The 12,037-nt window shown below is 33.3% G+C and overlaps 2 protein-coding genes across 2 annotated transcripts; one reads left to right on the plus strand and one right to left on the minus strand.

The window, feature by feature from the left end:
- The first annotated feature begins 1,890 nt into the window (after positions 1–1,890).
- LOC101515024 (uncharacterized) lies at positions 1,891–6,993 on the plus strand. Its single transcript, XM_004501419.4, has 5 exons — positions 1,891–2,069; positions 2,828–3,104; positions 4,405–4,510; positions 6,029–6,172; positions 6,373–6,993. The coding sequence occupies exons 2-5, from the start codon at positions 2,842–2,844 to the stop codon at positions 6,634–6,636; spliced, it is 777 nt and encodes a 258-aa protein (XP_004501476.1). The 5' UTR covers positions 1,891–2,069; positions 2,828–2,841; the 3' UTR covers positions 6,637–6,993.
- A 1,276-nt stretch (positions 6,994–8,269) lies between these two features.
- LOC101514695 (uncharacterized) lies at positions 8,270–10,506 on the minus strand. Its single transcript, XM_004501418.4, has 3 exons — positions 10,125–10,506; positions 8,992–9,150; positions 8,270–8,829 (listed from the first exon to the last, which is right to left on the minus strand). The coding sequence occupies exons 1-3, from the start codon at positions 10,401–10,403 to the stop codon at positions 8,473–8,475; spliced, it is 795 nt and encodes a 264-aa protein (XP_004501475.1). The 5' UTR covers positions 10,404–10,506; the 3' UTR covers positions 8,270–8,472.
- Between the last annotated feature and the right edge of the window lie 1,531 nt (positions 10,507–12,037).

Raw genomic sequence — 12,037 nt, forward strand, 5'->3', positions numbered from 1 at the left:
AGAGTCCAACCTCACATAAACACTATACTTGGAATGGCCTCTAACTCAGAAGGAAAGGAAGATTGGTAGTTGGCAAGGATGTGCAATTAAGGCAAGAATTGTTACATTGGTTTCATAATGCAGCCTCAGGGGGTCACTCAGGCAGAAATGCTACTACACAAAGGATTAAGGTTGTTCTTTACTGGAAAGGCCTGAACAAGGATGTCAAAGCCTTCATACAACATTGTCCAACTTGTCAGAAATGCAAGTATGACACTGTTGCCTACCCAGGTTTATTACAACCTTTAACAATCCCTGATCATGTGTGGCAGCACATTACAATGGATTTCATTGAGGGATTGCCTATTTTTTATGAGAAACAAGTTATTTTTGTTATAGTAGACAGATTAAGTAAGGCTGCTCATTTCATATCCTTAGCTCATCCATATACTGCTAGCATTGTAGCACAAGCATTTTTAGATAATATCTTCAAACTCCATGGTTTTCTAGAATCTATCACCAGTGATAGAGATCCAGTATTTGTTAGTCACTTTTGGAAGGAGTTAATGGCTTACCGAGGAGTTCAATTACAACTTTCTACATCATACCATCCTCAGACAAATGGCCAATCTGAGGTGGTCAATTGATGTCTAGAAACATATTTGAGGTGCATGTGTGCAGAGACTCCACAACAATGGTCCAAGTGGTTGCCATTAGCTGAATGGTGGTATAATACTACCTTCCACACGTCAATTCAGGCTACCCCTTATGAAATTGTGTATGGTCAACCTCCTCCTGCCTATTTACCTTACTTGCCAGGAGAATCTAAAGTTCAGTTGGTGGATCGAAGTTTAGTTAAAAGAGAAGAGATGCTGAAGGTTCTTAAGTTCCATCTAAGAAGGGCCCCAAGACAGGATGAAACAAATTGCTGATAAGCATAGAAGTGACATGAAGTTTGCAGTGGGTGATTTGGTTTATGTTAAACTTCAATCCTACAAACAAGTATCTGTGGCTGCCAGATCCAATGAGAAATTGGCTCCAAAATAGTTTGGACCATTTCCAGTGATTGACACAGTAGGAGCAGTGGCTTATAAACTACTCCTTCCTGCCCATTCTAAAATACACAATGTATTTCATGTTTCACAGTTAAAAAAACATATTGGCAATGCTATCACCTCTACTGATCTTCCTTCCAACACAAATGAAGTTCTTGCTGTTAAAGAACCTGAGTTGATCATGGACAGAATGACTGTCAAACGCAGAGGCCAAGCAGTAACTAAAGTGTTGGTCAAATGGAAGCACCAATTGCCTGAGGATGCCAATTGGGAATTTTATTTTGATCTTTGTAAGAAGTTCCCTAATTTTCATTCTTGAGGACAAGAATGTTTTCAATTGGGGGCAATGTTACAGAGTAAATGAATAAGACACGTGCCAATTAGTGGATGCTGGAGGGAACTATTATTAGCTAAACAGTTGTAACTGAATTACTATATAGGAAAGTAGTTAGTTAGTTGATGCAGGCCTTCATAATCAAAACTTGTATTACACTTCTTCTTCTTCTTTTCTTTGTTCTCAAACTTCCATTGTAACTCAATTCCAATTCGAATTCTTTTCAATAAATAAGAATTCCTACTGTTTGTGATTGAATTCTTCGTTTTCATTGTTGATTACCTAGAGTTCCATAACCACCATATTGTCTCTAAAACATACAAAATATTATTAATGTAGTCATTGAAAATAAAAAAATGTATTTGTAAAAAATAATCTCAAATGTAAATCAGAATAATTTTTTAGATATTTTTTTTTTCTTTCAAAGGTAAGACCAAATAAACATTTTTCATATTTTTTTACGGAAAAATAGGTCTCAATATTTTTTCTAGAGAATATTTAGTCCAAATTTTGAAATACTTTTTTCACTTAACAATTAAGATGAAAAATTTTCCCCACAACTACAACTATTTAGGTCGTGCTTAATAGGTAAATCACCACCTGGTGGATGGCCTAAGTGGAGGAATCGTGTATTTGTACGGTTTTACACTGTATCAATTCCCGTCGTTTGTGTTTCGGTTCTGTTCTCAAACTCTGCAAAGGTAAACCATACTCCAATCACTGTATTTCGTTTATTCATTCTCTACCGTTCCTTCTTGCCTTACATTTCCGTTCCATTTTCCAAACTTCAAATTCAATTACCGTGCTTTATTAAAATTCCATTTATGATTAGGGTTTGGACGTGCATTGTTTTTCTTTTAACTCCCATACGAATTAAAGTTGTAAATCATATACAAACACAGTTTCATTTTTCCCTTCTGTTTTGCCATTTATAGTTTATTCTCTATCGAGTTTAAATCACAGTTTATTGTTGTTTCTTACTTCTTATATTAGTGTTCTTACGTGCTCATCCGTATAGCATTTTAAATAGCATTGGCGTTAGCTGTTGAGGTTGATATCGTGGAGAATGGCAGTTAAATGCTAAGAAGCACGAAAACTGACATGGACACGGCAATGACACATAGATACCTATAATAATTTGAGAAAATAAATATTAGTTGCGTGTAGATTATGTAATTAAAGTGTCGGTGTCGTATCAGGACCCAACCCCGACATTGACACCTGTCGGACACCGGGACTTACATTTGATAATAGATGTGGGTGCTACTACAGAGGTCAAATGCAGTTGATGCAACCTCAATTGTTGTCGCTTTGCAGTTTTGGCAATATAAATAACTGTTATATTGCAACCTGGATCGCTATCGCAGATACCAATTTAAAACTCTGATCCTTTATGTTTTGTGCTCCATCTAGATATTGAAAATGGCTAATGAATAACAATTTGGATCCCTGAATGCAGGTTAGGAGTTTGTTATGGAGGAAGGAGATAACATTCTTGATGTCATATATGATGAGGATCATTTAGATGACGATGTTGACATGATTGATGTTGAAGAAGGAGAGTTAGTGGAGCCCAATTCGCAAAATGTTTTGGGACAAAGCAATGCTGGAGATGTCACTGAAGCAAATCAAGAATCTAACGTTGAGAACTCAAAGCTTGGAGCTAGCAAGAACACGAAGAAGAAGAACAAGAGAAAGAGAAAGGGTTCAGGATCTAAAGTCATCAACATAGACAGGTTTAACATTCTACTACATGCACTGAATTTGGGTTTTGGAAGGAATTTCTTGTTGGGTTGAACTATGGTTTAACCCCTTAAGCTTTAGTTGACGGGCACTTTACTCAACTTTTAATGTGTAGTTTACTATCGCAAAATTTACTATTCACAAATGAAGTCCAAATAAATATCAATGAAACCACGAAAATGAAAATGTTTAATCAATATTGTGTTTGTCAAATAATGACTTTAGTAGTGCTATAATACCCTAGTATAGAAGAATTTGAACAAACCGCTATAGTTCTATGATACGCGATTTAGTACAAAATTATGTCAAATAGTGGCTATAGCGCTGCAGCGTAGCGGCATTTGAGCAAAACTAGCAGTGTCACTGCTGCAATGTCATTTCATTTTGTTTCTAATGTTGTCCCTTACTTTGAGTTTGACCAAGAGGAGATTGTGAGTTAATGAAACACCACTAGCTACTCCCCAGGGTAATCTTGCTCTTAGAGTTGAAGTGCCAACTTGCTGAACTTTTTTAAAGCATCAAGAATGTAGAGATGATTGAGGCATATATGTTTAGGAAAGTATAGCAACATCACTAACAGTAAGGCCAGGGCGAAAGGTTTTGTTGTAGAACAGGTGGAGTGGAGCACCACCCAGTGCTTGATGTGGAGTACCCAGCTTCAATATTTGGAAACTGAAATTAGACTCGAACATAGTAATTTAGGTGGTACGTTAACAAAAATGACATTGTTAATTATTTGGATGATTTTGTTTTTGCACTCCAATTTTTGCTTAAAAAAATTATTTGGATGATATTGGAGAATGAGGATTTTGAGATCCATAATAAACATTATGAGGGCAATTCTTTAGATCTTGGGGGTAAAGGCACGTAGGATAACTTTTAAGGGAATACATTATATTCTAGCCTTATTTTTATGTTTGGTTGATTTGAATTACTGAACAATTTAGATTTTTTTTATTGTGTGGGATGACTGGTTTCATCATAATTTAATTGATTTAATCATTGTATTTTGCTTTGATAGCAATATAACAGTTATTCAAACTATGCAATTTCTATGGGAAGTACGGAGAAGTATCTTCTGTTCATTGGTATTGCATTACTCCAAGCTTAGTCTTAATAAACTCATTTACTTTTGTGACCCAATAGATGCTGGAATTCGGTTCTATTATTAAGCATTGTTTCCCGCCCTTTTGTTTTCCTATCCTCTATCTTGTTTGTCCCTGTAATGTAACAAATGTATAGCAGCCTTCTCGATCACATCATTGAATTTATAACAAATTACATGCTTTTCAGGTTCGTGTTAGATACCTGTCGTCGTCTGAAAGAGAAAAAGTCATATATGGTATACACTGCTGCGGGTTGTCTTGGAATATCTGCATTAAGTGATATCATCAAAGAAGTATTGAAACCCTATTATGCACTCATTTTTTGTTTAATAAGCAAGTATACTTTGTTCGTTAGTTTATCAGTTTTATCTTTAAGATTTTCTGTGAAATACCATTGCCACTTGGAAGTTGGAAAACAATTCTAAGACCCACCTAAGTAATACTGCTTCATATGACTTAAATAATATTAGTGATACTGTTTGGTACCTGGTATCTGTCTACTTGAAGATATTATTTATTATTTATGTGCAGAATGTACTGATCCAACCATCTTGTTTTCCGTTCATCAAAAGCTGCGGAAGGATTTACTTCTTAGGTTTTAATTTATATGCACTGACAATGTAAAGGTTTTTTATAGTGTCAGTTGATCACAACCGTCGGATCATTTGAAACTTTTGTCATAATTCTACTTCAAAAGAAACCATCATCAATGCTTGTGATGTGTTGATAGTGTAAACAGTGTGAAACATTTTACACTATCAGTGCATAGTAATTAAACTCTTCCTTCTTATTGTATTCCTGTGCTGCAATTTGCAGTCTCTCATTTTCTCTGTTCTTACACTGAATTCGCAATTCTAAATTCTTCCCTTTCTTCTTCTAATTATATGGAAGATATTGTTGCCAAGTTTGATCGTCAATAGTTGTGTTAGTTTGACAGGATAACTGATATATGGTTCTCTGCACCGTTTACAGTTGTTGGAATCATCTTTATTTTCTGGTGTGTATTGCGTTAGCCACTTGGAACCATCATGTGATGGCTTCCACAACCTTTGTTTCAATCTTACAAATTTTGTCAAGTTCACATGGTCCTGAGGCAACTTTCTGAATATTTCTAACCTTGGCTTCACTAACTGGCTCAATGGCCGCTCATAATCTCCTGCTGGAACGTTCATTGTAATTTATTTGAAATAAATTGTTCTTTTTGTGATTTATTTTCCCTCTCTTTAATGGGAATGTGGATTGTTTGGAGCAGATATAGTCTGCTCGCCTGCTAAAGGAAAGGTGAGAGTTAAGGTTATACTATTTGGATGAGCCTTGAGCTGGTTATGCTTATCCACTCTTTCATACCGTACCGCCATTCATAATTTCTGATGCGTGCAATTTTGTCCCTAACCTTGCAGATTTTTCTTCCAGATGCTAGTTTGCTCCTTCCAATCCTCTGCTTGATCTTTGGTGTTCCTGGCTGAATCACTTCATTATTTACAAATTGTGAAGGTTGATGTTCACATTTGTTGCTTCAATTTTTTCCGTCCCTGTTCATATGTAGGGAATGCTTTTCACTTTTAACTCCCATAATTGATTTTCCAAGCTTGTGTTCATTGAGCTGGTGTAGGGGAAATTGGTTACCATTGACGTAGTCAGTTTTACCCACTTCAATGCAGTAACCAACAATTTCAGAGCTGAAATTGGATATCTCTTAATGTAAATCATGTTATATTGCTGATTATCTCTATGTCATTTTATTCTTATTAATCTTTGTTATCTAATGTGTCCAAGTTGATACATTGTAAATTTGTATGTGGGGGTCGCAGGTTGATGCAATACAGGCTTGTGGAGGCCAAAAGACTTCTGATGGTAGACGATTCCGGACTGGGGGTGGCATACTGTGGAGCATCATAAAAGTTAGGGAACCAAAGGTCTACAAAGAGATAATGAATAGAGCAAAGGAGTTTGAGGTGTGTGAATAACTTTTGTGTTTTTGGGTTTACAAAAGGGGCAGCAAAATACAAATATGGTAAGATTATTTATTTCACAAGGGAGGGAGTTTTTCATTTTTCTATCTAAAATCCAAATAAATAATAACGGCTTCTCTTTGTTTTAAATGACAGCGTAGCTTTTTATTTAAGGCGTTGCTCATATGTTTATAATAATGCAGAAGCAATTCAGGCAGCCAAATGTTAAGCAACTAAATGTGCCTAAGAAAGAGGATTCTTCTCAAGGACAGGCCTTTCCATCTGCTGGCAATGATGAAGGAAATGTTTCGGACCGTGCAGTTCTTGCATCAGAAATGAAAATTCAACATGAACCAGTAACTAATAAAGAAAAATCCATCTCTGTTCATGATAGGTTAAGGATACCTGTTTCCTATGATGATGATTTGCTTGGAGAGACTCCAGTCAATGATGCAACCCGACTCTAGAAAGAAAGTGTGGCCTTCGTCACTAGACAAGTTCTCCTTCTTTGATGGAGGTCTACCGATGCATCTCTTTCATTTTCGTCTGCTAAGGCTGCATTCTTCTCTCCCGCATTCCTTTTTGCTCTCTCCACCCTTTCCGCATTTCTTTTCACTTTCGAGGAGTTCCAAGGTGTTCCTTGTTTCTTTTATTTACAGTTGACTAACATTGTCACAAGTGTCTTGTTAGATTTTCTGCTTTAACATGATGGGTGAAGTTTTGTACTTGCCTCAAATGGATATGGATTTATCGAATGATGACTGAACTTTCTCCCTTTATGAATTTTATGAAAAAGCAGAACTGCACGGCCTTTTGGGAATTCACTGTAACTGCTGAGTATATAAATTATCATGCAATTTCATAATTTTTATAACCATCACATCAATTGACAATGTGCGCAAGAATTATTGGAATGTTCCCAAGGATTTGAATTTTATACTAACTTTTAATGTAAAATATGTATAAATAAATAAGATGTATCAAATTAACTTAGTAGCACAACAAATCAGTAAAATTGGCTGCAAATGAGACAATCTTTTTTATCTTATAGACGGTGTATGTCATATATTTTTGAATTATAAACAAAATAATTAATAGTTTGTTCAAAATAGTATATGCATTTTAAGTAGATTTTCTTGTCTTCAAAATCTATTGATGTTTGAGGGGATACAAAAAGGAAAAAACTACATTTCTTTGAGTACTTCTATGACTCTTAATATAAAACACACCTTTGGTATTTATAACAAATTCTAAAAAAATTACAAATTTAATAAAATTATGATTGGTTAAATCAAGAACCATACAAAAAGCATCTAAAGAAATGTACCTAACTTTTATCTTCATAAAAATTTCAAGAGAGATTTTTGAAATTTTTTGTCTGCTTGATTATATTTCTCTTCCATCCAAATTTCTGAACTAAAAGACATTTTTTATTAATACCCTTCTTCTCTCATCTCAGTCGAAAAGATTTTTTAAAGATACTCTGTTCTTTTGATTTTGCAAATTGAATATATTGAGTTTACGTGACCTCAGTGTGATCACAGCCTCACAGGTGCTTATTATAAGATGCTAGATTTCATGTAATCTTTTGAATTTAAAATAAAAGGAGATTGATTCCTTTGTTGCATTTTCTTAAGATAGTATCAGTTAACAGCTAAATATCAGTAGTTCTCCTTTCATGTGAGGAAAAACTGTGACATTTCATTCATGATAAACTTTCCATATCATTCCACAATTGCCAATTTGTTATATAACTTATATGTATTACAAATACAGTTGATCAGGCCCTATATACGTTTCACAATACACTTTTAGAACAAAAATAGATACTAAATTGAGAACAAATAAATAGTAGAAACCCAACCAAACACAAAGAACGATTGTCATGCTAGTAACACAATCTGTGTTGCAACCTTAGTTATCACTTTGGATGCAACTCAACTCTGCAAATTATGATCATATTCTATTATCTTTGTGTGATAGGATGACCGCATGTATAAGTACAGTCCATTTCCACAGCACCTGAATTTCAAATGAAAGATTTGAATCTTCGCCGTGGAAGGATTTTAATGCCAGCATAGCAACCGGAATTCTACCAAATTGAAAATGTCTAACAACTTGGGATAAAAACACCAGTTAACCAACAAATTGGCAATTCATACAAATTTTCTCATATAAAATAAAGATGCGCATCATTTACAGAAAATTACTAGGGGCATGTGTCAGATATTGCAATTCTAGAAGCCAAATACATACCATTACCTAAATTACATGGTAGAATTAATAATTAGATAATGCCATTCTCACTGGCTTGATACTGGAACAATATCTTCAGTAGCCATTGGCTCCACCTGAGGAGCCTTCTTTGCAAGTGATTTAGGTATGTCAATGAACTCTTGAACACAGCGCTGCTGAGGATGCGACAATAGAATTAACATATGACGGAAAACAACCCTAGCTAACCCTTGTCCACTCTCCAAGATGTAACCCTCGTATTCGGTAACATGTTCAAGAGCTTCCACCAGTGTATCATAAACCTCCTGGGGGCAATTGTCGGGTCCGGGTTTGTCATGAAGGTACATGACATCCAAAGTGAAGAGCTTCTGGTTCACAGGCCACTGATGTTGAGGGCGCACAGTCGATCGGCAATAGAATAAAATCTAGCAAGGAATAGCAAACAGCATATTATGATTCATGACAAAAATGTCATGTTAATGTAACCAAATTTCAAAGACTTTAAACCAAGCACATGATAATAGATTTACACAAAAACAAGAAACATGAAGTGATGTGACAAATCACAGACGACAGCTACCACTCACCACTCTTAAAATGCGACCCTGCATACGGGATTTTTTGGCTTCGTGAGCAGCAAGTCGGAACAAATTAGTAAGGTCTGGTTGACTGCTAGCTGTAGTAGCCGAAAGCGCTCTCATTGCTGCAATTGTTGACTCAACTTCACTGCTAAACTCTTTCCTCAGCTGTAATAATTATTAAAATGCAGAAAAAATTATGTTTAGTACATGCTTTGACCACCCTCCCCCATAAAATAAACTGTTTGTAAGATCCAATATCTACAAAAAAGGAAACCCTGAAAAGGCATTTATACTACCCTCTATGCTAATATTCAATGCCTAGACAGCACATCAAATTTTGAAGTCAAAAATAAGAAAGATGACGACAACAACCACCAAAACATTTCATCAGATAAATATGGCTACATGGATCAAACAACAGACACAGTGTTCAACTTTCAATCAATAATCATATCTAGTCTACCCTCCTCATTGGCACTTCACAAAACTACTCCGCACACATTCAATCACCTAAAACAGGATTTTGTCATTTCTCCACGACAATGCCATCCCATCTTTTAGGAAAGCCATCCTCCATTTGTATGAGGCTCTGTTTGTATAAATAGCTTAATTAAACACTTATGGTACAAGCACTTATCATATAAGTCATTTCTATAACAAAAGATAAAACAAAGTAATTTTTTTTCTTCATATAAACTATAAACTAGTTCCATAAATTATCCTTTGAGAGCTTATCAAAATAAACTGAAACAACTCATAGACATGTCAAAAGTTATTTTCATAAACTATCTCAAAGAATCTCTCACAAGTGCTTCCGTCAATAGATAAGCTCCAACAAGCCAATTCAAGAATCTTTTAGGAAAGGCATCCTTCCTATAGTATGATCAAGACTCTTCCAATTTGTTTGATTTTCCTTTTTATTAAATGTCACTGAATCACCAAGTAGTTACATTTAAAAAATGACAATCTTGGGTACCAAAGGACTATTGATGGGCTTAGCTGATCAACCACTAGGGTTTCAAAAATACAGTATAGTAGCTAGTGCATACTAGAAAAACAATAATGAAAAATCCGAACTTTTTGCTGAAAGAATATGAAATTGATTAAAATTATGAAATGGGGTAATTAGGTAAAAGTACCCATGAGACGGAATTGGAGAGAGTAGCGAAAGCGAAGCGATGTTGAGGATTGATGGTGAGTTTTGCATTCACGAAGAGAATGATAGCTTGTTTAATTGCGTCTAAACGAGTGAAGGGTCTTCCGTTGGGAGCAGTGGCAGCTTTCATCTCAACCATTGATTGAGGATCAATGTCGATACATAACAGTATGTCTTCGTTGTTAATTCGTAAGGGTTGAAGACTGTATCTGCTGCTATTTCCTTCACCTTTGTTGCTTCTTTCTCCTTCAATCCCTTCCATCTTCAATGCGAACCACCCTACTGAGATTCAGGTTAGGGGTCGAATTCTGTAAATACCCAAATAGCACAACCCGATTCACATCCACAGTCTCAGATCAGCCAAACTTTCTTTTTTTAAAAACCTATTTACCTAAAATTTTTTTTTTTTACTAAAATTATTTATCACATCAAGAATAATTAGATTTTGGCATATCTATTTTTCACAAAAAATTTATTATAAATTATTATCTAAACCGTTTTAATTTCAATTGAAATATTAAATATAATTTTTAAAGATTTTTTAATTATATTTATAAAATTATAAAATAATCATCCACAAAAAATAAATTTAAAATTTTATTTTTAATTTTTAAGTTTTAATTCAATTTACAAATGTCGTTATCTTGAATGTCTTGTCGCGAACCGATTAAACTTAAATTTTATAATTCTGTGAGTTAATTAAGCTGGAATTTACCGTACATTCTAAAATAAAATAAAAATTAATTTCTAAATTTACATTTTTGTTGTTTTATCTTGAATTTGAATTTATGGCATTTAAAAAAATTATAATTAATTAATATGTTAAAAAATTAAGAAATTTTATACAATATTTTAAACATACTAGTAAAATATCATTCAAGATTTTAAAAATTAAAGAATAAATAAATATATTCCGTTTTATGATAAATTAAAACTGTCTGCAAGATAAATATTTTAAAAAATTGTATTTTGTTTATTGAAACTATTATGAAATATATTTTTTTATGTCAAGACTAATAAAGAAATATTGAAATTTCATAAAAACTAAATACTTATTTAATTTTATAATAAAATATAATTGAAATAATATGTTAAATAATGTTAGATTCGCTAATAATGCTAGATATCAACATAATTGATATATTAACTTATAATTTTTTTATAAAAAAAATAAAAAGTAAAAAAATAAAAATAAATTTCATCGCTCACCACTTTTTAAAAGACTTTAAAAGTCTTGTCAGATTTAAAAAAGGAAATAAATTCACACTTTCTGAAACTTAGTTTGATTTATCTTATTTATCTCCTTTAATTGAGATTGATAAAGACTTGATCACTTTTATTCAATGGTAAGGGTGAAAGAAGAATTTTAGAAGCCATAATACTCTATATGAAAACTAAAATAAAAAGAATGATCGTCATATAATATAAATGAGTGAAAACAAACATTTTGCATAGTTGATATATTCGATGAATATATTGAATTACAAAAATATTTATGATTGTTTTGTATTAATGATTTTATAGATTAAACTGATTAATAAAATGCCATTTAATATCAAATTAACTAATAAAATAAAGAAAATTAAATTTAGTGGTATTAGGACCAAATCAAGCATCCGTTAATTGGATCGAAACTAATTAAAATGCTTAGGTATTTTTTTTTTAAGTTTGGATGGAAGTAAAAAAGGAACCAAAATTAACAAACTCATTTTATTTGTTTAGATATTGATTTCACGAATCAATCACATAAGATGTGGTTCAAACGATCATATTTTTTTAAACATATTTGTATTGTTGTCTTGGTCTTAATTTTTTTTTTTTATGTATTTGTTTTGATGTTATAATAACACATAAAATCATTCTTTTCTTTAGGTTTTCAGAAAAAGAATTTTGATT

This window comes from Cicer arietinum, chromosome 5 (assembly GCF_000331145.2).
Source record: "Cicer arietinum cultivar CDC Frontier isolate Library 1 chromosome 5, Cicar.CDCFrontier_v2.0, whole genome shotgun sequence".
Taxonomy (NCBI): domain Eukaryota; kingdom Viridiplantae; phylum Streptophyta; class Magnoliopsida; order Fabales; family Fabaceae; genus Cicer; species Cicer arietinum.

Excerpts from the sequence above, each read along its gene's own strand:
- LOC101515024 (XM_004501419.4), top strand. The coding sequence starts at position 2,842 with ATGGAGGAAGGAGATAACATTCTTGATGTCATATATGATGAGGATCAT. Across the intron at positions 4,511-6,028 it reads TAAGTGATATCATCAAAGAA|GTTGATGCAATACAGGCTTG; the intron begins GTATTGAAACCC and ends TGGGGGTCGCAG. Across the intron at positions 6,173-6,372 it reads ATAGAGCAAAGGAGTTTGAG|AAGCAATTCAGGCAGCCAAA; the intron begins GTGTGTGAATAA and ends ATAATAATGCAG.
- LOC101514695 (XM_004501418.4), bottom strand. The coding sequence starts at position 10,403 with ATGGAAGGGATTGAAGGAGAAAGAAGCAACAAAGGTGAAGGAAATAGC. Across the intron at positions 9,151-10,124 it reads TCTCCAATTCCGTCTCATGG|CTGAGGAAAGAGTTTAGCAG; the intron begins GTACTTTTACCT and ends TAATTATTACAG. Across the intron at positions 8,830-8,991 it reads AGGGTCGCATTTTAAGAGTG|ATTTTATTCTATTGCCGATC; the intron begins GTGAGTGGTAGC and ends ATTCCTTGCTAG.